Source organism: Crotalus tigris, unplaced genomic scaffold (assembly GCF_016545835.1).
Source record: "Crotalus tigris isolate CLP2741 ecotype Arizona unplaced genomic scaffold, ASM1654583v1 scf7180000020990.9691751010:1144802, whole genome shotgun sequence".
Taxonomy (NCBI): domain Eukaryota; kingdom Metazoa; phylum Chordata; class Lepidosauria; order Squamata; family Viperidae; genus Crotalus; species Crotalus tigris.
In genome coordinates, this window is record NW_024098300.1 from 293,538 (window position 1) to 318,259 (window position 24,722).

The 24,722-nt window shown below is 46.4% G+C and overlaps 2 protein-coding genes across 7 annotated transcripts in view; both read right to left on the reverse strand.

Annotated features, from left to right (window-relative positions):
- The window catches only part of B3GNT8 (UDP-GlcNAc:betaGal beta-1,3-N-acetylglucosaminyltransferase 8), a 23,534-nt gene extending 5,713 nt beyond the window's left edge, over positions 1–17,821 (reverse strand). The window contains exons 1-2 of one of the 4 annotated variants that reach the window (XM_039369127.1): positions 17,691–17,821; positions 16,868–17,266 (exon numbers count right to left, since the gene is read on the reverse strand). In XM_039369127.1, the coding sequence (XP_039225061.1) occupies positions 16,868–16,986 (119 nt within the window). In that variant the 5' untranslated portion in view covers positions 16,987–17,266; positions 17,691–17,821. Of the gene's footprint in view, positions 1–2,880; positions 3,387–14,370; positions 14,475–16,867; positions 17,267–17,690 lie in introns of those variants that run through there. The other 3 variants (XM_039369131.1, XM_039369130.1, XM_039369128.1) reach the window with 3 other exon arrangements.
- On the reverse strand, positions 17,556–24,337 carry DMAC2 (distal membrane arm assembly complex 2). Of its 3 annotated transcripts, none has more exons than XM_039369133.1 (6): positions 24,182–24,337; positions 22,247–22,437; positions 21,656–21,736; positions 21,311–21,450; positions 19,095–19,257; positions 17,556–18,046 (listed from the first exon to the last, which is right to left on the reverse strand). In XM_039369133.1, the coding sequence occupies exons 1-6, from the start codon at positions 24,197–24,199 to the stop codon at positions 17,884–17,886; spliced, it is 756 nt and encodes a 251-aa protein (XP_039225067.1). In that variant the 5' UTR covers positions 24,200–24,337; the 3' UTR covers positions 17,556–17,883. The 3 variants fall into 3 exon arrangements, with proteins under 3 accessions (XP_039225067.1, XP_039225068.1, XP_039225069.1); XM_039369134.1 differs by lacking the exon at positions 24,182–24,337 and adding an exon at positions 24,064–24,086; XM_039369135.1 differs by lacking the exon at positions 21,656–21,736.
- Positions 24,338–24,722: the final 385 nt, after the last annotated feature.

Below are 24,722 nucleotides of genomic sequence, written 5' to 3' on the forward strand. Positions count from 1 at the left end.
CAAGCTCTATATCTTTTACATCACAACGTTCTAAATAATTCTACTGTACAGGCTGGATGTCCTTGATTCATGGCCACAGTTGAGCCCATTTATGATCACAATCTATGCCTTCCTACTGTCTCTCTCCACCGAAACCCAATCAGCTGAAAGACTCAGGTGGGAATTAAGAAAGTTTGTTAAAGAAATTGCTGAGGGACCAAGTTGCAGCTGCAATGAGTTTGGGACACTACTGTCTTCTTCTTCTTCTTCTTCTTCTTCTTCTTCTTCTTCTTCTTCTTCTTCTTCTTCTTCTTCTTCTTCTTCTTCCTCTTCTTCCTCTTCTTCTTCTTCTTCTTCTTCTTCCTCTTCTTCTTCATCATCATCATCATTATTATTATTGATCATCGCACAGTCAGCCAGATGTTCAGACTGGATTTGGCATTTTTGTCTACCTATTGAGTCCTTCCCAAGGACCTGGGATAGGCAGATGTGGATGATTGATGGTATTACAGATATCGTCGCAGGATGGAAGCAGTTCCTAGTAAGGCCGCCTTTTGCAATTGACTAATGGCGAATTTGTCAATGCCAATTGTGTTCAAGTGGTGCTCCAGTTGTTTTGGGATTGCACCCAAGGGGCCTATGACTATTGGTACTACCCTTGCTTGCCTTTGCCACAGTCTTTCTATTTCTATTTGTAGGTCTTTGTATTTTGCTATCTTCTCCAGTTCTTTCTCGTCTATTTGGCTGTCTCCGGGCACTGCCACGTCCACTATCTAGACTTTTTTGTCGTCGTTATTATTATTATTATTATTATTATTATTATTATTATTATTGGTTTAAGAAGCCATTAGAAATATTCTTAATGCAAACATCTGCTTCAAATGCAGCTTTTTTTCCCCCCTTTCAGACAAGATCCGCTTTTCTCCAAACGTTCCCCACCCTGTCGTGGCCCTCAGCCTCTTGTGATTCGGTCTCGACTAGAGAGGACTTTGCATAAGCGAGAGAGAGAGAACCAGTTCTGGAGAAAACAATTAACTGGAATTGCATCCTCTTGCAACCGTGATTAGGCCATTAAGGTTTTCGTCTTTCTAATTCCAGGATAATGGCCTCCTACGTGCCAACAGGGCACTTTGCCTGGCATAGATTTTTAAAACTAGGCTTTCCTTAAAGGCAAAGGCATCTGGCAAATTATTCGCAATACGTTTGAAAGAGCAGATTTATAATACAGGCAGTCCTCGACTTAACAACAGTTCACGGCACTGGAACAAGCGACTTATGACCGTTTCCCACACTTATGACTCTTGCAGCATTCCCAGGGTCACGTGATCAAAATTCAGACGCTTGGCAACTGACTCACATTTATGACAGCATCCGAATGTAGATCGCATGATTTGCTGCAACGGTCATAAGTGTGAAAAATGGTCGTAAGTCGCTTGTTTTCAGGGCTGGGGTCCTTTGAAATGGCTCTTTCCCAAACTTCTTCCTTTTCTCAAATTTGGGGGGGGAAAAATCTCACCAGAAGCCAGAATGGGGTATTCAGTCTTTGCTCTTTTTTTTTTATTGAAAAGTTTTATAAAAATTACAGTATACGCCCCAAAACCCACCCACCCTAACCCCCCCTCTCCCTCCCCCACTTCCCAGAGCTGAGTACAGGGTTACAAATATAATAATCCAACTCTAACTAACATTAACCAACTATATAAATAACCAAGTCCATAATGCGCTTTAACTCCCCTTTAACATAGGTATAAACAAATTAAAAATAAACATAATAATATAAACAAGTCGATATTATTAAACAATACAATATCCAAATTGTTAACAATACTAATACTAAAAATAATAATAAAACTAATAAAAATTCTACTATAATAAACTATTAATAATAATAATACTCTAAAATTTACTCATAAACTAGATGGAACTTTTTAGTCCCATATTTATTCTGAATATAATCTATCCATCTTCTCCAGACCGAAATGTATCTTTCTTGTGAGTGATCCTTCAAGTAAGCAGAAATTTTCGCCATTTCTGTTAAATTTGACACTTTAAGCGTCCATTCTTCTATAGTAGGCAAACAATCCTTCTTCCAATATTGCCCTACCAATAACCTTGCAGCTGTTATCAAATTCAACATCAAGTTAATTTCTTTAACATCACAATCTACAATAACACCCAATAAAAATAATTGTGGAGTAAACTTTTATCTTTCTCCTAAAAATCTTTTGAATGTTCCACCAAATCTTAATCCAAAAAGCTTTTATATTTCTACAAGTCCACCAGATATGAAAATAAGTAGCATCCAAGCTACCACATCTCCAACATTTGGGCTGTAAGTTAGGATACATACAAGACAACTTTTTAGTAGTCTTTGCTCTCTTTGATTCCTACGCAAGGACCCAGCTAGACAAACATAACCGGAAAAATTGGTTTCTTCAGGGCACAGCCCTGTAGCTTTTAGGCAGGAACCTGCAGCTCAGTTCTCTCAGCTCACGAGAAGGAAATTACAGTAGTCCTCCTTTAGTGACCGCAGCTGGAACCAGCAACTTGGCCGTTAAGCGAAGCAGCCGCTAAATGAAACTGCCACTGCGCTCATGATCTTCCTTCGCCTTTATAGAGGGGCTTGTCAATCTCAGCCCCTGGAAGAGGGTGTGGACTTCAACTCCCAGAATTCCCCCGCCAGCCTCAATCTCAGCAACCTGGACAGGTGGCTGGGGAATTCTGGGAGTTGAAGTCCACAGCCTGTTCCAGGGGCTGAGATTGACGAACGCCCTTCCACAGACCTTCTTCATCACCACTGTCACTGAGATCCGTTGCTAAATGAGGCCATCACTCAACAAGGACAACTCGCTTTAATGCAAGCAGCCCATTTTCTTTTTAGCAACAATTTCAAATATTTACCCTAAAATGCAGCTCTCCGGCTGAGATACCCTTGGTAATCTCTCCAAAAAGAGAAGCAGACCAGCCTATCTGCAAAAGCCCTCCAGAGTCAGCCTCGGAGGCACACGGACAGCCCAGCTGCCAATTCTAAGTGCTGGCATCCGAGGAGATGCTACCAGGATGGTGGAGAACGAGCCCAGGAGAACAAGAGAGGCGTGGAGGACAAAACATCCTATCAGGAGAGCTTTTTTTGGGAAAGGAATGCGCCAGTGGGGGAAGTTTATGGCCAGCTGCTATCTGTCCTGGACATAAATAAAACAGCAGGTCAAGTTGAAAAGAACTTTGGAGCTGTCTGGAGAACAGTCAGAAGTCAGGTGATCTCTCCGTAATTGAGTCTGTTGGACTTTGGATAGAAGGGATGGATGGAAGGAAGGAAGGAAGGAAGCAGAACAACAACAGAGGGAGGGAGGGAAGGAAGGAAACAAGGAAGGAGAACAAGAACAGAGGCAGGGAGGAAGGAAAGGGAGAGAGGGAGGGAGGGAAGGAGGAAGGGAGGGAGGAAAGGAAGGAAGCAGAACAAGAACAGAGGCAGGGAGGAAGGAAAGGGAGGGAAGGAGGAAGGAAGGAAGGAAGGAAGGAAGGAAGGAAGGAAGGAAGGAAGGAAGGAAGGAAAAGAAGAACCGAGGCAGGGAGTAGAGAAAGGGAGGGAGGAAGGAAGGGAGGGAGGGAGGAAAGGAGGAGAACAAGAACCGAGGCAGGGAGGAAGGAGAGAGAGGGAGGGAGGGAAGGAAGGAAGGAAAATAAGGTTAGAGGGAAGGAGGAAGAAACGTCATGTCACTTTTTCCGTGCCATTGTCACTTCAAACGGTCAGTAAACAAAGGCTTCTAAATCGAGGACTACCTATTATGCTCAAACAGGTCACCCTGGCCAAAACCATCCCAGCCACCATGTCCAAACCCTTCAATTCCTGGATTTAACCGCCCGCTCCTCCCAAACCCCAAATCTATTCCACCGCCTATCAGCCTGTTCCTCTTCCTGGAGGTGGCGTAGAGAAACAGCATCTTCGAAGAAGCCAAATACAAAACCTTTCAGAGAGAGTGTGAGAGAGAGAGAAAGAGAGAGAGAGAGAGAGAGAGAGAGAGAGAGAGAGAGAGAGAGAGAGAGAGAGAGAGAGAGAGAGAGAGAGAGAGAGAGAGAGAGAGGAGGGAGGAGAGAGAGAGAAGGGAGAGAGAGAGAGAGAGAAAGAGAGAGAGAGAAGAGAGAGAGAGGGAGAGGGAGGGAGAGAGAGGGAGAGAGAGAGAAAGAGAGAGAGAGGGAGAGAGAGGGAGGAGAGAGAGAGAGAGAGAGAGAGAGAGAGAGAGAGAGAGAGGGAGAGAGAGAGAAAGAGAGAGAGAGAGAGAGAGGGAGGGAGGGAGGGAGGAGAGAGAGAGAGAGAAAGAGAGAGAGAGAGGGAGGGAGGGAGGGAGGGAGGGAGAGGAGAGAGAAGAGAGAGAGAGAGAGAGAGAGAGAGAGAGAGAGAGAGAGAGAGAGAGAGAGAGAGAGAGAAAAGAGGCTTTCGGTTGCTAAGTGCTCCGGGAGAAGCCATTTCCTGGCCCAGTGGGACCTGAACCTGGGATTTGGCCATGCAGTGTTGTCGTTCCTTGGCACGGTTTCTGGCGCACCCGTCTCCCACGAAAACAACAAGCCAGAATCCATTCGCCCGTTTCCCCATTCTGGGCAAACTACGGCTGCAAATACAAGCAGTCCTCAACTTATCCCCCCCCAACTGAGCCCAACCCTTCCGTTGCTAAGTGAGACAGTTGTTAAGCAAGCTTGGCCCTGTTTTACGACCTTTCTTGTCACAGTGATAATAAGCAAATCGCTGCCATTGTTTAGTCACCCGGTTGTTAAGTGAAGTTGGCTTCCCCCCCTCGACTTTGCTTGCCCGAAGGCCACCAAACGTGACCCTGGGGACACTGCAACCGTCGTAAGTCTGAGTCAGTTGGCAAGCCTCTGAATTTTGATCATGTGGGGAATGCCACAACGGTCGTAGGTGTGAAAAACGGCCGTAAGTTGCTTTTTTCAGGGCTGTTGTAACTTGAAAGAGTCACTAACAGGGGTTCTCAACCTTGGCAACTTTAAGACTTGTGGACTTCAACTCCCAGAATGTCTGCAGAAAAATCAATCCAGCTCAGATAACACCAAGGATCCTTCAGTTCTTCTTCTTCTTCTTCTTCTTCTTCTTCTTCTTCTTCTTCTTCTTCTTCTTCTTCTTCTTCTTCTTCTTCTTCTTCTTCTTCTTCTTCTTCTTTCTTCTTCTTCTTCTTCTTCTTCTTCTTCTTCTTCTTATTCTTCTTCTTCTTCTTCTTCTTCTTCTTCTTCTTCTTCTTCTTCTTCTTCTTCTTCTTCTTCTTCTTCTCTTTCTCCTTCTCCTCCTCCTCCTTCTTCTCCTTCTCCTCCTCCTCCTCCTTCTTCTCCTTCTCCTCCTCCTCTATGCCGCAAGCCCCACTTCCTTCTAACACTGATGGTATTACCTAGATGGGCAATGAAATGTCTGCAAGAACTGTATCCGAAGAGGGATAAGAGGGGAGGAGGAGGGATGGAAGGAAGTTGGATGGGAGGAAGGGATGAGGGGAGAGAGGAGAGGAGAGGAGAGAGGGAGTAGGGAAGGAAGGAAGGAAGGAAGGAAGGAGGAAGGAAGGCTGAGAGGGCGGACGCAGTCGGGGGCAGGGGGGGAGATAAACGAGTGACACCTAAGGTCTTATTTTAAAGGCATTTTTTCTCTTTTTTTAGTTTTGTATATAATGTATGGAAAGTATTATATGTATTGAAAATTTAAATAAAATTTAAAAAAAAAAGAAAACAATCAAGCTCGGAGAACACCAAGGTCCTTCAAATGGCAGACGGAGGGAGAGGCATCTGCGGAGCGTGGCACGGCTTCATTTTTTTTTTTTTCCTGGAGGGTTCCCCACTCCCACCCTCCTCCTCCTCCTCCTCCTCTCCCCCTCCTCAGAGAGAGCCTCCTCTCCCACTTTCTGACCTCCCTCCCAGCTGCTCCGAAGCTCCAGCCGGTTCCAGATTAGAATAGACTAGAGCTGGAAGGGGCCTCGGAGGTCTTCTAGTCCAGCCCCAGGAGACCCCGTATGCCATTTCAGACAAGCGACTGTCGAGTCTCTTCTTAAAAAACCTCCAGATTGGTTCTTACTTCAAACCCTCTTTAATAGGGGGGAGGGGGCTTCTTGACAGACCCTCTCCAGACCGAGGAGGTATCCTGGTCTTTAGCATCCCCAACCTTTTCGCAGGAGACAAGAATCCCAAGCAGACCAGCCCCTTCCCTTCCAAAGCCCCCCCCCCCCACCCAGCAAGGTTCCTGGGGGGGGGGGAGGGCTTCAGCAAAAGGGTTTCGGGATGGGGGTCTTTTCCTCCTCCCCCGCCCCGCCCCGCCCGGGGCGAAAGGGAGGGATGGGAGGGCTGAGCCCGGCGCAGCGCTGCTCCTCGGCCGGGTGCGGTTCCTAGGAGCCCCGCCGGGCAGGGCGGCGAAGGGGCTCCGTCGGTCTGGACGGGCTGGCTCCGGCGCTGGGCTCGCCGGCTGCCTTGGGCGGGCGCCGCGCGGAGGGAGGGAGGGAGGGAGGGTGGAGCTCCCCTGAATCCGAGGGAGAAGCGGGGCGGTTGCGCCGTCCGGGGCCCTCCTCCTCTTTCTCCTTCTCTGCCTCGATCTTCTTCTTTCTCCTTTTCTATCTCCTTCCTCCCTTTTTCTACCCTTTCCTTTTTCCTTCCTTCCTCCTCCTCTTTCCCTTCTTTTTCTTTCTCCTTCTTTTCTCTCTCCTTCCCTCTTCCTCCTCCTCTATCTCCTTCCCTTTCTCTTCTTTCTCCTTCTCTTCCTCAATCTTCTTCTTTCTCCTTTTCTATCTCCTTCCTCCCTTTTTCTATGCTTTCCTTTTTCCTTCCTCCTCTTTTCCTTTTTCTTTCTCCTTCTTCTTTTCTCTCTCCTTCCCTCTTCCTCCTCCTCTCTATCTTCCTCCTCCTCCTCCTCTTTCTCCTTCTCTCTTCCTCGATCTTCTTCTTTCTCCTTTTCTATCTCCTTCCTCCCTTTATCTCCTCCTCCTCCTCCTCTTTCTCCTTCTCTTCCTCGATCTTCTTCTTTCTCCTTTTCTATCTCCTTCCTCCCTTTTTCTACGCTTTCCTTTTTCCTTCCTCCTCTTCCTCTTTTTTAGAGCAAATTAAAAAGGTGCCTTCAAGGTCAAGCTCAGTCAAGTACTACGAAAACAAACATTTTCTAATGCGTTTTTTTGTACTCCGTTCCGAGCAAGAAGGCACGGGAGCAAATTGGACTTGCTCTAAGGTTAAGCCGAGTCAAAGGCTAAGAAAATAAATATTTTCTAATAAGCTTCTGGGTTCCAAGAGCTCCTCTTCTTTCCAAAATACAGGGTCTCCTGCCTGAGCAGGGGGTTGGACTAGATGACCTCCAAGGTCCCTTCCAACTCTGATATTTTATGCTCTACGCTCTACTCAGAAACACGCTCCCCAAACCTGGGAAGGGGAGTGTTTTGATGCATCCTGATAAAGCAGGAGACCCTTAGTTCTACCTCCAGCATGAACAGCTGGGTGACCTTCAACCAGTTACTCTCTTTCAGAGCTAGGAGGGAGGCAATTGGCAAATAGGTAATGAAAAGACCCTTCCCCAGAAAACTGCAGGAATCTGTCCAGACCGTTTCCTACACTGACTTCAAGGCACCAAAATCAATCAATCTATCTGTCTGTCTATCTATCTATTTTATATCTATCTATCCACTATGCATCCATGCCTCTCTATCTGTCTATCTTTCTATCATCCATTCATCTAACCATCCATCCATGCAATTTTAATCTATTCCTCTACCTATTCTTTCTCTATCTATCTATCTATCTATCTATCTATCTATCTATCTATCTATCCATCCATTTATCCATCCATCCATTTCTTTCTGTGTATCATCCATCCATCCATCCCTCTCTCTCTCTCTCTCTCTCTCTCTCTAATTTAACTATCCAATTATCCATCCATCCATTCCTCTGTGTACCATCCATCCATCCATTCCTCTCTCTCTCTCCCTCGCTCCCCCTCTCCCCTCCCTCCCTCTCTCCATCCATTCAAAACATCCAATCATGGCCCGCAGTTACAGCAGGACAACTATTAGAGGACAACTATCCTTCCACCAGAAGCCACACAGTCTGAGCCAGGCTTCCAAATAAAACTCCTAACCAAGTTTTTCTTTTTAGGGATTCTTCCCCCACCCAGAGAGGCCTCTTCCTAACCACATACGGCGCCAGAGGAACCTTTTTAGCATCCCGCCTACTCAACCTGCTGGCTTCTTAGAGTTGTGTGTCTGTTGCTATGCTGGTTGTGTAATGCGGGGCAGAGCACCCCACTTTCGGTTTGGCCCACCGCCAAGGAATGGGTTCTATGTCTTTCCACAGTTCAGTTCTGATAAATTCAATAATTGCAGATACTGAGAAAGTCATCCAGGTATTTTGGAGGTTTTTAAGAAGAGATGGGACAACCGCTTGTCTAAAATGGTATAAGGTCTCCTGCTTGAGCAAGGGGTTGGACTAGAAGACCTCCAGGGTCCCTTCCAATGCTGCTATTCTGTTATCACTCTGAAGGTTCCATTCACGATTGGTATAACAATTGATTTCTTTTTCTATACGCACTGAACTTCGAAGAAGTGAAAGCAAACCTCTCCCCCCTCTAGCTCTGATGACGTTACCTGGTTGGGTCATGAAATGTCTGCAAGAAAACAACCAAGCTCAGAGAGCACTAAGGACCCTACAGTCGTCATCGTCGTCCTCCTCCTTCTCCTCCTCCCTCTCCTTCACAAACCCCATTCCTTTCTAGCACTGATGAGGTTACCTAGTTGGGTCATGAAACGTCTGTGTCAACGCTGCTAACATTGGATGTTTTTGCATTGACAACAGGGGGAAATGTAGCCATCTTTTACCTTTTGCTTTTAGAGTTAGAATGATGCTGGGAGGGGGGATGTGAACGAGAGTCCAGCTAAACAGAACAACACTAAACCTAGCTGAGAAACAAGGTTATTGTAATCATAGCTGATAAGGAATTGGTAGACTGGAAAACTGGAGAGGAAGCCCTCGTTTCAAGCTAATTGGGGGATGTGATTTATGACTGTTAATTGGAGGAGGGAATTGTGCTTTGATACAGGGGAGGGGGAATTCAGTTTTTGGCTTCGATTATGCAGTGCCGATGTTATGCTACTCAAAATAAAGATTCTTTAAGGTAAACAATGCCTCAAAGTTCTTGAGAAGAGTTTCATCTGTCAGAACCATGACAGTCTGCAAGAAAACAACCAAGCGCAGACAGCACCAACGACCTCACAGTCCTTCTCCTTCTCCTCCCTTCTCCTTCACAAACCCCACTCCCTTCTAGCACTGATGACATTACCTAGTTGGGTCATGAAACATCAGCAAGGAAACCACCAAGCTCAGTGAGGACTAAGGACCCCTCAGTTCAACGCTGAGCTACAAATATTCTCCTTTATCGCAAGCTGATCGCTTTGTTCTCGCTTGCTATTGTCTTTCTGTAGGGCTACAACACAAGGTCAGAATGAAAGCACAACGTGTTCCTAGCTGCTCTGAGGAGTGCATTATCAGAGTAGCGAGGGCACTTTGCAGGGAAAGATACACAGTTCGCATTAATGGCAAAGGAGATAATACACAGTTTGTGTACCTGTGTGTGTATGTGTTTGTGTAAGCATCCTTGTATGCAAACACCCGGCAAGCAGAAGAAAGGCACGAAGAGTACAGGAAGTCCTCAAGTTATGACCATAATTGAGGTTGGCAATAAAGGTCATAAAGATCTAACAACCTTTTTCACAGCAGTTTTTTTTAAGCAATCACAACAGTTTTTAAGGAAGTCCATTGTTCACTAGGAACCAGTGTGTGCTCAAAATAGGCAGTAAATGCCAGTTTATAGCAAAACACACCATCATAAACCACTGTCACTTGACAAAAATCATTAAATCACTGTCATGTGTCTACAAGGGTGCTACAAACTGCCATAAAGATGGGATTGTTTGCTGGGCGTCCAGAATGTGGTTACATAACTGCAGGGCGGGGGGGGGCAACATCAGAAACCAGATCATAAGTAGTTTTTGGAGGGTCTGTTGTAACTTCAAACAGCTGCTAAGGTGATGGGTCATAAGCCAAGGACTGTAGTAAGTAGGCAATAGTTCCTGAAACCCAAAGGTCAGTTTTGGTAGACCAGTCCAGTGGGAGATGGTCAACCAAGGTGGTCCTCCTGTTTGGGTGGGACAGGGCAACTGCAAAACAACCTATCAGACACCGTGATTGTACAGACAGTCCTCAACTTATGACTGCAATGGAGCCCAAATTTGTTGTGGTTAAGTGAGACATTTGTTAAGAGAGTTTTGCCCCATTTTACCACCTTGCTTGAATAAATAATAATAATAAATGTTCTGTATTTGCGAGTGTCTGTCATGGATAACCCAATGGAGGTTTATTTCCGATTGCCCTGTTAGAACTAAGCCAATTTACTATAATCTGCAGGGCAGCACCAACCTTCTCTGCTGACTCTCTCTGACCCTTTGCTAGAAGCGTCTCCTTCAGCGTCGGCTTTTTTGAGGTCGCACTTAAGTGACCAAGCTGGAAAAACTACGAATTGAAGGGTGAAGGTAACCAGCACTTTAGGTCCACACCGCTTGCTCTGCCTGTTTTGCAACCATTCATGATGCAAATTTAAAACAAAGCAATTGTTCTAACAAGAGGTTTGGCTGGAAGCAAAGGCCGAAACTTTGCATATTAAAAAACCTGGCAGTTTGAAATGCAGATCTTGGCACCATCGTGGGTTGTGTGTATGTGTGTGGGAATCTCTGGTGCCAACTCATCACTCATGGAATGGAAAACGCTTGGTAGAAATTTCCACAAGAATTTCTGCCTTGAGAGAAGGACGACCAGATGGAGGAGGCAGGAAAGACTGCAGGCCACTCAACTTGAGCCAAGCACGCTGAGCATCTCGGGGGCAGAAAACATTTCGAGAATTCAAAGATCACCCGTGACATAGGTGCTCCCTATTACCACGTCCCTAAATGTTGGAGAACCAGAATTTGCCAAAATCACCTAGCAAGGGATGGTGTGTAGAGCAGGGGTCTCCAACCTTGGCGACTTTATGACTTGTGAACTCCAACTCCCAGAATTCCTGGGAGTTGGAAGTCCACGAGTCATAAAAGAGCCAAGGTATCCCACCCTTGTGCTAGAGCAGTGTTTCCCAAACTTGACAATTTTAAGGCATGAGGACTTCAACTCCCAGAATTCCACAGCCAGCGTTGCTGTGGAATTCTGGGAGTTGAAGTCCACATGCCTTAAAATTGTCAAGTTTGGGAAACACTGTGCTAGAGTAACAGGTCACATTTTTAAAATACCTCAAACACGAAAACTTTTGCGAAGGAAACCTTTAATTCCACCACCACTGGATTCTGCCCTCATTTCCCACTAAATTGTGCTCCTTGCGACGACTAAGGAATCCACTGGTCATCACATTTGGTTTCAGGATGTTTTTTTTTTTGCACCTGCCTGGTAATTAAAAGATATAGATGATCATCGGGGTAATAGATTCCAATTCCAGTGTTAATTATGTGTTGTGGAAAGCTTAGGATGATCACATTCTCGATAGCAACCTGAATGTGCCTCACTCAATTACTGGAAGAACAGAAGCAGCCCAATTTTTCCATTGTAAGGTAGCATTTTAATTTGTCTCAAGCCGATTCAGAATGCAAATGCTGGCCAAATTCCAAATTCCTTGACTGGGCATGTGGTCTTTTCCCTTGATAATTACAGGCAGTCCTTGATCTGCCAGAAAAGTCAACACAGTGCTAGGCTGCATTAACAGAGGGGCAGAATCAAGATCACGTGAAGTGTTAATACCACTTTACAAGGCCTTGGTAAGGCCACACTTGGGATACGGCATCCAGTTTTGGTCACCACTATCTAAAAAAGAGGTCGAGACTCTAGAAAGAGTGCAGAGAAGAGCAACAAAGATGATCAGGGGACTGGAGGCTAAAACATACAAGGAACGGTTGCTGGAATTGGGGATGACTAGTTTTAATGGAAATAAAGAATAAAGACTAAGGGTGACATGATAGCAGTCTTCCAATGTCTTACGGGGCATGAAGAGGGGGTCAACTTATTTTTCAAAGCCCCTGAAGGCAGGACAAGAAGCAATGGGTGGAAACTCATCAAGGAGAGAAGCAACCTAGAACTAAGGAGGAATTTCCTGACAGTGAGAACAATTGGGACCAGCAACTTGGCCATTAAGTAAAGCAGTCGCTAAGTGAAATGGCCGCTGTGCTTAAGATCTTCCGACAGCTTTCCTTTTCTTTATAGCTGGATTTGTCCATTTCAGCAACTTTGAAGAGGGGTGGACTTCAACTCCCAGAATTCCCTGGCAGCTAGGGAATTCTGGGAGCTGAAGTCCACCCTTCTTCAAAGCTGCCAGGGGTTGAAAAAAACCCGCCCTAAGTCAAGCTTACCTATTCATTTAGCTGTCAACCTTTGAGCCACAAAGATCTCTATCAGCCTTTAATCATGCTCTTCTCACCAGTACTATTTTGCAGTGTGTTATTTTGCTATCTCATCTGGAAAGGATGTGAGAATCCTTTGCCCAGAAATCTGAAAAGCACTTAGGTTTTTATGGAGCTATAAATGGGAAAGTAGATGGGGAAAGGGCGTAGTAGATTCCCAGGGGAGCCATGGCAGATCAAGAACAGGGCAGCGTAGCTTAGCAGGGTGGGGTAAACAAGGGCAAACTAGGGGTGGGGCTGGGCATGTTTCACTTCGATGTATTTATTATCTTCCTGTTTTATTAGATTTTTTTTATCCTGCCTTTATTGCTTTATATGAACTCAAGGTGGTGAACGTACCTAATACTTCTTCCTCCTCCTTCTATTAACGACCCTGTGAGGTGGGTTGGGGTGAGATGGAGGGGATTGCCTCAAAGTCACCCAACTGGCTTTCATGCATAAGGTGGGATTAGAACTCACCGTCTCCCAGTGATTGGTCCAAAGTCACCCAACTGGCCTTCATGCCTAAGGTGGGACTAGGTCTCCCAGTGATTGGTTCAAAGTCACCCAATCAGCTTTTACGCCTAAGGTGGGACTAGAACTCACCGTCTCCCAGTGATTGATTCAAAGTCACCTAGCCAGATTTCACACCTCAAGACAGTACTAGAACTCACTGTCTCCCAATGATTGGCCCAAAGTCACCCAGCTAGCTTTCATGTCTAAAGTAGGACTAGAACTCATGAGTTTCAGCCTTTACAACATTGTTTTATTAGACTGTAAACCACTCAGAGCTGGGAGATAGAAAGATGGGCAGTGAAACTAATCAAGGAGAGAAGCAACCTAGAACTAAGGAGAAACTTCCTGACAGTGAGAACAATTAATCAGTGGAACCGCCTGCCTCCAGAAGCAGTAAATGCTCCAACACTGGAAGTTTTTAAGAAGAGACTGGACAGCCATTTGTCCGAAATGGTATAGGGTTTCCTGCCCGAGCAGGGGGTTGGACTAGATGACCTCCAAGGTCCCTTCCAACTTTACTACTATTATTATTATTAATAATAATAAAAATGAATTAACCAGAAAAGGATTTCCTTTCCACAAAGAATCTGAGACCTAGTAGGAGAGTCATTTTAGGCTAGGGCAGCCCAAACCCAGGAAGAGTCTGGTAGGATCTGTAAAAAGGGTTGCTAGATCCCAGCTTTTAATCAAGACCAAGGTTTCTACATTCTCAAATACACTGTGCACAAAGAAATATTGCAGAATATATTGCGCAGAAATAAATCCATTCAGAACATACAGCTAGTCCTCAAGTTACAATCATTGGTTTAGTGACTGTTTGAAGTTTACAACGTCCCTGAAAAAAGTGACTTAGGACCTTTTTTCACATTTACGACCGTTGCAGCATCGTGGTCACGTGATCAAAATTCAGACGCTTGCCAACTGACTCATATCTATGACGGCTGCAGCATCCTGGGGGTCACGCAGTCCCCTTTTGCAACCTTATGACAAAGAAAGTCAATGGGGGAAAGCCTGATTAGCTAGCCGTGTTACCAACTGATCTTCAATAATTCGCTTAAAAACTGTGAGAAAAAAGGTTGTAAAATGGGGCCAAAATCACTTAATTGTCTCGCTTAGCAACAGGAACTTTGTGGCTCAATTGTGTTCGTAAGTCGAGGACTACCTGTTATCACTCTCCCCATGGAGAAACAGCTCTTCTAATGAAGGACCCCCCCCCCAAAAGAAATCAAGAATGACAGCCAAGAGCTGGCTGAAGATGAATTTCAGAAAAGAGCCAATATAGTCGCACACGCTCGCGGGAAACCAAGGCGCCGTAGGCGACACTCCGAGGTGTGATGAAAAAGTTCCATTTTTAGTGACTCGCCTATATTTCCCGGGCAAAACTAACCATATAACGCATCTTTAAAAAAAAAAAGTAAGTAAGTAAAAGAAAACCCACACAAACCTGTCAGCTGTCAAACCACAGAAGGCCTGCGAAGAATTTAAAAAAGGAAGGAAGGAAGGAAGGAAGGAAGGAAGGAAGGAAGGAAGGAAGGAAGGAAGGAAGGAAGGAAGGGGAGGAGGAGGAGGAGGAGGAGGAGAAGGAGAAGGAGGAGAAGAAGAAGAAGAAGAAGAAGAAGAAGAAGAAGAAGAAGAAGAAGAAGAAGAAGAAGAAGAAGAAGAAGAAAAAGAAGAAGAAGAAGAAGAAGAAGAAGAAAAGAAAGAAAGAAAGAAAGAAAGAAAGAAAGAAAGAAAGAAAGAAAGAAAGAAAGAAAAGAAAGAAAGAAAGAAAGAAAGACTAATAAGGCCTTTGGCCGTCTGCAGCTTGGCTGGGTGTCAAGAGGATCATTGTGCTGGTTACACAACTGAATCACCTACAATTTAATCACCCCTGTTTCAGAACCGAAGGGCGTGATAAAGCGGACGGTGACCTGGATAGGTGGGAGAAGACGCAGATGTTAAAAATAAACTGTGACTACGCTTAGCTCTTTCTTTAGGATGGAGGGGAGGAGAGCTCACAGCTCAAAAAGGATAGATCTATTACACACACACACACACACACACACACACACACGAAATCTTGCAGTGGGCATGTGACAGAGAGGAGAGAGACTAGCATCATTTTAGGACAGGGGTGGGAAACTGCAGCTAGTCCTTCCAACTTGCAACAGTTCATTTGGTGATCGTTCAAAGTTACAACGGCACTGAAAAAAAGTGACTTATGACTGTTTTTCACACTTACGTCCGTCGCAGCATCCCCATAATGACGGGATCAAAATTCAGACGCTTGGCAACTGACTCATAGTTATGACTATCGCCATGTGCCGGGGGTCTTGTGATCCCCTTTTGCCACATGCAAAGTCCACGGGGAAGCCGGTTTCACTTAACGTCCGTTGAGTCACTTAACCAACGTGGCAAGAAAGGTCGTAAAACGGGGCCAAAATCACAGGAATTTGGGGCCCCATTGTAGCCGTACGTCAAGGGCTACCTGGGTTTTTCAACCTTGGCAAGTTTTAAGATGGGTGGATTTCCCTAACCGGCATGGTGTTAAAATGGATGGACTTCAACTCCCAGAACTGCCCAGCCAGCGTGCTTGAGGTTGTGGGGACTTCAACTCCCAGAATTCCCCTCGGTTAGTAGACTTCAACTCCTAGAACAGAGGTCTTCGAACTTGGCCCTTTGATAACTTGTGGACAGAATTCCTCAGCGTGCCTGGCTGAGGAATTCTGGGAGTTGAAGTCCACAAGTCATCAAAGGGCCAAGTTTGAAGACCTGTGTCTTAAATCTAACAAACAAAATGGAGGCTGGCTAAGTAATTCTGGGAGCTGAAGTCCACAAATCATCAAAGGGCCAAGTTTGAAGACCCGTGTCTTAAATCTAACAAACAAAACGGAGGCTGGCTAATGAATTCTGGCAGCTGAAGTCCACAAGTCACCAAAGGGCCAAGTTTGAAGACCTGTGTCTTAAATCTAACAAACAAAATGGAGGTTGGCTAAGGAATTCTGGGACCTAAAGTCCACAAGTCATCAAAGGGCCAAGTTTGAAGACCCGTGTCTTAAATCTAACAAACAAAATGGAGGCTGGCTGAGGAATTCTGGGAGCTGAAGTCCACAAGTCATCAAAGGGCCAAGTTTGAAGACTCCTGTCTTAAATCTAACAAACAAAATGGAGGCTGGCTGAGGAATTCTGGGAGCTGAAGTCCACAAGTCACCAAAGGGCCAAGTTTGAAGACCCCTGTCCTAGACTGTCCATCCAAAATCAATGCCAACAAGAGTTTGTGAGAATGTGATAGTTAAATGCAATAGGATCAAAGGAGCTCCAGCTTGCTTTAATCACCACTTTGCACGGCAGCTTAGGCTGAAAAGCCCACGTGGTTGCAGATGATACGTTGGCTGAGCTGAGGATTTTCCTAGGCTGAATCCACCCAGGCTCCTGTCGGTTCTCCTTTGTTCGCTTATCCCAAACGCCTCTGGGAGAAGAGACAGAAACCGTGTGAAGAATTGTGTGTATGTGTAAAGAATACAAGGAATGGCTTACTCAGGCTACACAGCCCAAACCTTTTCCCCTAATTCAGCTGTTGCAAAGGCTGCTTCATGCAAATCCTGCGGGTTGCCAGTCAGCCAGTAAGGCATGTTCTCACTTGCAAAAAAAAAAAAAAAAGATTGTTTTCATCAACGGCCTACAGCACTGGAAGCTCAGGTGTTTTGCAGCTGCGGCTTTCCACCCCAGCGCTATCAACAAGCTTCATCTGATAAAACTGGGTGGCAGGTCTTTTAACCCCCCCCCATGGGTAAAGCACTGATTTCATGCGGGGGGGGGGGAAGCAGCAGCCGCAGCAAAGCTAACCAGCAGCTATTTGCATATGTAAAAGAGCAAGGAGGAAGAGAAATTGTTTTTTTTTTCCCCTTCCCAGGTAAGACCGCTCAAGGTGAGGCAGCTGTGAAAGCAGTGCTCCGCCCTACCTCTTAACACCCCGTGCCAGCTCCCGAAGCAGAACCTCCTTATTCAGAGGGAGTCTATCTGCCAGTCTGGTTTCTTCCCCGAGACACAAAAATCTTGTGGATTTTTCTTTTTTTTCCATTCTCTTCCAGCAAATCTCCTTTTCAGTTCAGATCCAAAAATTATGATCCAGCCTTTTTGAGGGCATTTCTCCCCCCCCCCCCGTCTCTCTCTAGCTGTTGGATGTCCAAAACTTAATTCAGCCCATTTGGTAATAAGGCACGTCGGAGGGGGGGGAATCTTTCCACTTTTCAGTTCATTAAATGAAAGACTTTTTTTCTTTTCTTTTTTTTTTAAGTGATCTATTCAAGTCACCTCCTTCAAAAAGTGAAAAATGAGCCTCTTGAGGGTGAATTCACCACCTAAATAGAGAGATCCCATTTATTATGCTGCTGCTATTAAAAATAATGAGTTAGCTGGCATCCTTTAGAACAGTGGTTCTCAACCTATTTAATGCCGCGACCCCCAACCGGTCGTAAGTCGAGGACTACTCAACTGGTGCAGCACCGTTTGCAGAATGGGACTTTTGCCGGGCTCAGCAGGGCAGAGACAGCCTGGACAATTCCTATGGGCTTTTGAAAGCCAATCGAATTAGACTCTATTCAAGAGAGTCTATTCTATTGGCTTTCAAAAGCCAATAGAATAAAAGGGAGGAGCACAGCTAAGGAAAAAGGGGGGAAAAAATGGCGGACTGCGTTGTTTGGCGACCCCCGTGAAATGGCCGTTCGACCCCAAATGGGGTCCCGACCCACAGGTTGAGAACCACTGCTTTAGAAGTTCCCTCACCTGCTGCCCCATCAGTTGTGTTGACCTTGATTCATACAATCCGCAGTCAGTCTGGTCCACAACTGTCGGCTTTAAAACAAAGGTCTCCGTGTGTGTCTATCAAAGGGGAGCGGAGCAGGGACAGGAAGATTTAAAGAACCATTTCAGAGGCAGTTCTGTCCGTTTTGGTTCAAGTGGAGATCTTGCTGGGCGTCTAGAAAGTTCTCTCTTTTTCCCGTTGGGTGGGAAAGTCCATGTTCTCGTGGTTGTCCATCCCCACAATGTAACACTGGGGCAACATTTCTTCCAGGAGAATTCGAATTAACAGCGGATGAGGAACAGAAGGAAGGCTGGAGACATCTAAGCGTTCCAAATTTCTGCAAGAGAATTAACGTAGGGGTTTCCCCACTGCTTCCATTGACCCCACGTCTCTTGTCTGAAAAGATAACGCCTGCCGTCTCCTTATTTACTTTTTGTTTATATCCCGCCTTTACTATTTTACCAGCTTGAGATGGTAAACATGCCTAATACTAATACGTCTTCCTAACTGCCCCATAATAACAATCCTGCAAGGTGGACTGGCTAAGGAAGAGGGATTGGCCCAAAGTCACCAGGTTGGCTTTCATGCCAAAAGTTGGACTAGAACTTTCTGTCTCCTGGTGATTGGCCCAAAGTCACCCAGTCGGCTTTCATGTCCAAGGCGGGACTAGAACTCTTGTCTCCTAGTGATTGGCCCAAAGTCACCCAGTCGGCTTTCATGCCCAAGGCGGGACTAGAACTCTTGTCTCCTGATGATTGGCCCAAAATCACCCAGTCGACTTTCACCAGGAGGCTGTGAGTTCTAGTCCTGCCTTAGGCATGAAAGCCGGCTGGGTGACTTTGGGCCAATCACCAGGAGGCTGTGAGTTTTAGTCCCGCCTTAGGCATGAAAACCAGCAGGGTGACTCTGGGCCAATCACCAGGAGGCTGTGAGTTCAAGTCCCGCCTTAGGCATGAAAGGCAGCTGGTGACCTTATGCAAGTCCTCTCTCAGCCTAACCCATCTCTCCGGACTGTTGCAAGAAAAACAGGAGGAAATTGTGTTGGATATGTCAGTCACCTTGAGTTACTGGTAAAAATACTAAAGGCAAGATGCAAATAAATATATAACTCTCCCAGAGGTACCAGACTGTACCCCCCTGGCTTACAGACTGAGTTTACGATGGAAGAGTTCAAAATTCAAGCCGAGTATGTTGTAGTGAGTGCTGAAGAATGGGTCGGGCTACATGACCTCTAAAGTCCCCTTCCAACCCAAGGATGCCATGACTCACACCATGATCTAAAGCGCTTGGTATTCCCTGGAAAAGCTCCAGGTCTGCTTCTCTCTTTTCCCAGCCCTGGAGGGAAGCCCTGTGATTGAGACACGCCGATCCACGGCTGCACTTACTGAAAGTGGTGGAGACACGTCAGCCCTTTCTCAGTGATCCGGGAACAGCCCGCCAAAGACAAGGTTTGCAGGCTCTCCGCAAAGGGGTGCAGCTGGCTCAGGCACCAGTCGTCGATGAAGGAACATCTGCTCAGGTCCAAATGCTTCAGGCCCGTCAGGTTACCTGTGGGAGGATCCAGGAGGAAAGGAGATTGAAAAGCAGGTGGCAAACTCAAAGGCACAACCCCACCTGGAAGTCCGGGGAAACATCTGGGATACTTTTGCAGTAAAGGGGAAAAAAAAAAACCCAGGCCCAAGGTTGCAAATGGCCCTATAACTCATGGCGGGCAGGGAAGTTAGATGTAATTAAAATTTATGGGGTGCAGATTATAAATGTGGGCTAGGCCACAGCTAGGGTGGCGTAGCGGCTCTGGTGCCAAACTGGGAGTGGGGAGACACACACCTTCAAGTCTCTAGCCCGCCTCATGTCCTTCTTACTATCGCACCTCACAAAGGTGCTGCTGCAGCAGTAAAGAATGGGAATCTGCTACATCAGGGTCCCCAACCCCCACCCCCACCCAGGCCGTTCAGGACTGGCACCGCGGAAGCAACAAGCAACCCGCACATCCCCACTTGGTTCTCTCTCCACCCCCAGAAAGGTTGAGGCACTCTGGTGCTACCTAAGCCTGTAAAGCAGTGGTTCTCAACCTTTTTAATGCCGCGACCCCCAACCGATCGTAAGTCGAGGACTACTGAACCGGTCATAAGTCTAGGACTACTCAACCGGTCGTAAGTCGAGGACTACTCAACTGGTGCAGCACCGTTTGCAGAATGGGACTTTTGGTGGGCTCAGCAGGGCAGAGACAGCCTGGACAATTCCGATTGGCTTTTGAAAGCCAATAGAATTAGACTCTATTCAAGAGAGTCTATTCTATTGGCTTTCAAAAGCCCATCGAATAAAAGGGAGTAGCACAGCTAAGGAAAAGGGGGGGAAAAATGGCGGACTGTGTTGTTTGGCGACCCCCGTGAAATGGTCGTTCGACCCCAAATGGGGTCCCGACCCACAGGTTGAGAACCACTGTTGTAAAGAAAAGCAAGGTATAAAATTCATCCAAGTAGGAGGAGGGGGGTGAGAGGGAACAGGGGGAGGAGGGGGAATGGGAAGGAGGGAGGGGAGGAGAGGGAGGAGGGAAGGGGAGGAGAGGGGGGAAGGGCAGGGGAAAGGAGGAAAGGAAGGGCACAGGGAAGAGGGAAGGGGAGGAGGAGAGGAGAGGGAGGGGAAGAGAGGCAATAGGAAGGAGGAAGGGTAGGAGGGATGGGGAAGCGAAAGAGGAGAAAGAGGAGGGGCAGAGGGGCAATGGGAAGGAGGAAGGGCAGGAGGGGTAGGAGGGGGGCAGGAAGGGGAGGAGAGGGAGGAGGAAGGGGAGGAGAGGAGAGGGAGGGGGAGGAGAGGGCAGGGGAAGAAAGAAGAGGAGTATCACTGGTTCTTATAGGAATTCATTCAAGCCCATTCAACTGATGACCCTGTTCATCAATTCTGGCTAGCACACAGAATCTTCTCCATATCCCTAAGACATCCCAAAGACAGGGAAAATCTTGCACAACTGACACCTTCCGACCTTAAGAGTGCCTGACCGGTTGTCCGAATAGCCATTCTGACCCCAGCTAGGCCACCCCAAGCCTAACCTCCAAAACTGGTCGCCCGCATTTGGTCCCAAGCTTGGAACAAGCTCATTCCCACCTTAAGACCTTCTCCGGGCGTCTCATTTTAAAAGCCACCAGGCTGCCCTTCTTTACATCCAAACACCACGTTGTACAGAAGAGTCCTCGACTCACGACCGCAATTGGGAGCAGAACCTCTGTGGCTAAGCCAAGGCAGCCCTCCAGTCGTGCCCAATTGGACGGTCATTTTCGTCACGGCGGTGAAACGAATCATGGCAGTCGTTAAGCGAATCGGGCCGCCGTTGGGTAAACCTCGCTTCCCTCACTGACGCTGCTTGTCGGAAGGGGGATCACGTGACCCCGGGAGACCTCAACTGTCGTAAATGAACGCCAGTGTCCCAAAGTGTCCGAATTTTGATCACGTGACCGCAGGGAATGCTGCAAAATGGGGCTAGGACCCATTATCCGATGCAGTGATAACTTTGAACGGTTGCTAAATGAACGGTTATAAGCCGAGGACCACCTATACTGCATTTCAAAGCTTCCTGGGCCCCAAACGGAGCCCGGTTCCTCACCAAAGTTTTTCAGGCCGATGTAATTGATGACGGAGCCGCTGAGATCGATGGCTTCCAAGGACTTTCCACAATATTCTAAAAAATTTATGCCTTCTTCCTCTTTCGAGTCCACGCGATACCAATCCATTTGGTCCTGGAAACTAAAGCAGAATAAATCTGTTTTTCATTGGGGGGGGGGGAAATATTAAAATCTCCTGATCTCAATACAGGTAGCAGTTGAAGGAGTTCGCCACCTAATATTGAGACCCCAAATATTGTGGCCAGGTGTGAATCCAGGTGATTGGAAGGAAGGAAAAGATACAGTCCTCCCACCATGTGCTTGTGGATAAAACAGGCACCGCATACCGAATGGCCCCTTGCAGTTTCAGGACAAAGATGGCAGCTCCGATATCACTGCCATAACGCTCGTGCAGGTCGACGTCATACCTGTGGGTGGAAAAGGTTAAAAAAAAAACCCTCCTTGAGAAATTCTCTGGTTATGGAACACTTCCATGTCATGTGTGGACTACAATTCCCAGAGTTCCCTAGCCAGCATGCTTGAAGATTCCTGGACTACAATTCCTAGAATTACCCAGCCAGCATGCTTGAAGATTCCTGGACTACAATTCCCAGAGTTCCCCAACCAGCATGCTTTAAGATCCCTGGACTACAATTCTCAGAGTTCCCCAGCCAGCATGCTTGAAGATCCCTGGACTACAATTCCCAGAGTTCCCCAACCAGCATGCTTTAAGATCCCTGGACTACAATTCCAAGAGTTCTCCAGCCAGCATGCTCGAAGATCCCTGGACTTCAGTTCCCAGAATTCCTCAGCCAGCATGCTTGAAGATGTCTGGACTACAATTCCCAGTGTTCTAACCCATCTCTGTCCAATGCAGGAATCTATTCCTACAGCAAGAATTACAGGGAGCTTTTTAGAATCCCCCCAGGCACACCTACTTGTTTCCTTTTTCCATTTTCCATCTCTTTAACTTCTGGCTGATTTCCACAAAGCTTTCAATGTCGTAGAAGCGGCTGGTGAGAAAGTGAAATATCCCACTTTTCCGGGGACTGGAAGATAGACCCCCTGAAGTGCTGCTCAACCGAGAGCTGACGATGGACAAGGAGGTCAAACGCTTGCTCTGCCGGAGCTGCAGAGAGAACGAAGCAGAGGCCACGTTTTCAGCAAAGAAGGAAACTCCTGTTCCTTGAGATAAGCAGTGGCGGGATTGCTAGCACGTTTTCTTAAGTCACACTTCCTGCAGATCGCTAACCTCCTTACAGGTTGTCCTCATCTTACGACCACGGTTGGGACCAGAATTTCCGTTGGTGGAAAGGATTGACTACCTGTATCCTACAACAGGGAGGTTTTCTGATTGTGTAACACACCTAAGAGGATAAAGGATACAGCCCTGGGATTCTGGCAAGCTCTTCCACCCAAATACAAATCTATCCCTGTGTAGTTTCAGACACAAGCTGCCTTCTGTTGAGAGAGTGATTTTCCTCGATATAATAGCACCACCAGCTGGTCAGCATTTTAGCTACACAGCAAATAAAATGTCTATAGGGAGATTCTCAGTCATCCAGGTCAGTGGTTCTTAACCTTTTTGAACGAATTGCCCCCTTGAGCCAATGAGGAAGTTGTCATCGCCCCCCTCCCCCAACAAAACCTCTCAATCACAACATAGGAAATAATTCTTCAATTTATGCAAACACTTGTTTTGTTTTCTTTAAAATTGTCATCAGGACATATCGATGCAAATAATTTATTTCCAGTCTTTTTCCCATATCTCCCATATTCTGGCCAATGGAACAACACTGTATGGGTAGAGGCTGCTGCGCAACACGCATGAAGATAAGCGATGAATATTCTCATATATACAGCATTCTGTACTGAAGCTAGCTGGATAAACATTTGAAAACACAATTCAATCCACTAAGAGCGAGCGATCTGATGTTTTTGTATGACATATATACAGCGATTCACTGTGCGAAAAAGTCTCAAAAGTGTCCCCAAAACGTCTCGCTCCATCGCCCCCATATCGCCCCCTTTTCGTTCCTTCGCCCCCCTGAAAAATGAAATCGCCCCCTGGGGGGCAATATCGCCCAGGTTAGGTCATCATAGCTGTCCCAAAATCCCAAAGGTGTTTTTTTAGGCAGCAACTGGACTTCCTTGGTTTTTTTTGAAGACGTTTCGCTTCTCATCCAAGAAGCTTCTTCAGCTCTGACTGGAGGGTGGGGAATGGAAGGATTTATACTCCTTGCAGACAGCGGGTCATTTGCCTCCTTTTAGAGAGTCGTTGGGAGGCACCTGGTTGTCTCAAAAGTTCTTTTTCAAAAGGCAACTGGACTTTCTTGTTTTTTTCCTTGAAGATGTTTCGCTTCTCATCCAAGAGCTGAAGAAGCTTCTTGGAGAGAAGCAAAACGTCTTCAAGGTAAAAAAAAAACAAAAACAAAGTCCAGTTGTCTTTTGAAAAAGCATTTTGGTACACAGGGAGTATTTTTGGAGCTTCACAAATCGCTCTTTTCTAATCCTGCCTTAGACACACACACACACACAAAAAAAAACACAGCTGGGTGACTTTGGATTTTACAATTTCTCTCCAATTCAAGACCATAGATCCTCAGCTCCTGGGGTACCCGAGTTTCGAGGCAACACACAAACACACACACACAGAGAGCTATTTAAATAAAGGCGCGACAAAAACCTAATGCAAAATATCCGTTAAGGCGGCAGGAGAGCTAAAGGAAAAGCTGACACCCCCGGGGTCACAAACCTTCATTGCCCTTCGTGGAAAACAGAGGTACCGAGTTCAAATTCGGTGTCTTTGTCCTGAAATCGGTTTGCCACGAAAAGCAAAAAATAAAAATAAAGCCCCGCTATAAAAGACTCACCAGCATCGGCGCCGCCATCTTTAGCGCGTCATGTGACCCCCGCCGTCTCAAGACGGCCGAAGAGAGACCTTTCTATGGCCGGCTGAGATTGCGCATGTGTCAGTTTTCGGGCATGCTCAATAGTGACAAGTGACACTCCTCCCCGCCCTTTTCCTTGCCCTTCCTTGGCGTTAGCGCCCCTTGCGGTAGAATATTGGGATGCTTGCATTCAGATGATAGTTGCAAAGCAAAAGACGGCCCTTGATAACAGGAAAAAAGATACAATAATCAATTGCATCGCCTTATCAGCCAAGAGCAACAATTAAAAGGAATGTACGGTTCCTAAAGGGTTTATCACCAATTCAGGGTAGAAAATTTTGCAGTAGTTCAAAGGTTGTTAAAGTTTTTTTTCCATGGAAGAAAAACATTCCGCACATGGTCAGAGGCACTGTTTTCTTTGGGGAATTGCCCAAGCTACTGACTCTCTCCAACCTCCTGGGAAAGTCATAATCATGTGATCCGGGGACACAGCAACCGTCTTAAATACATGCCGGTTGCCAAG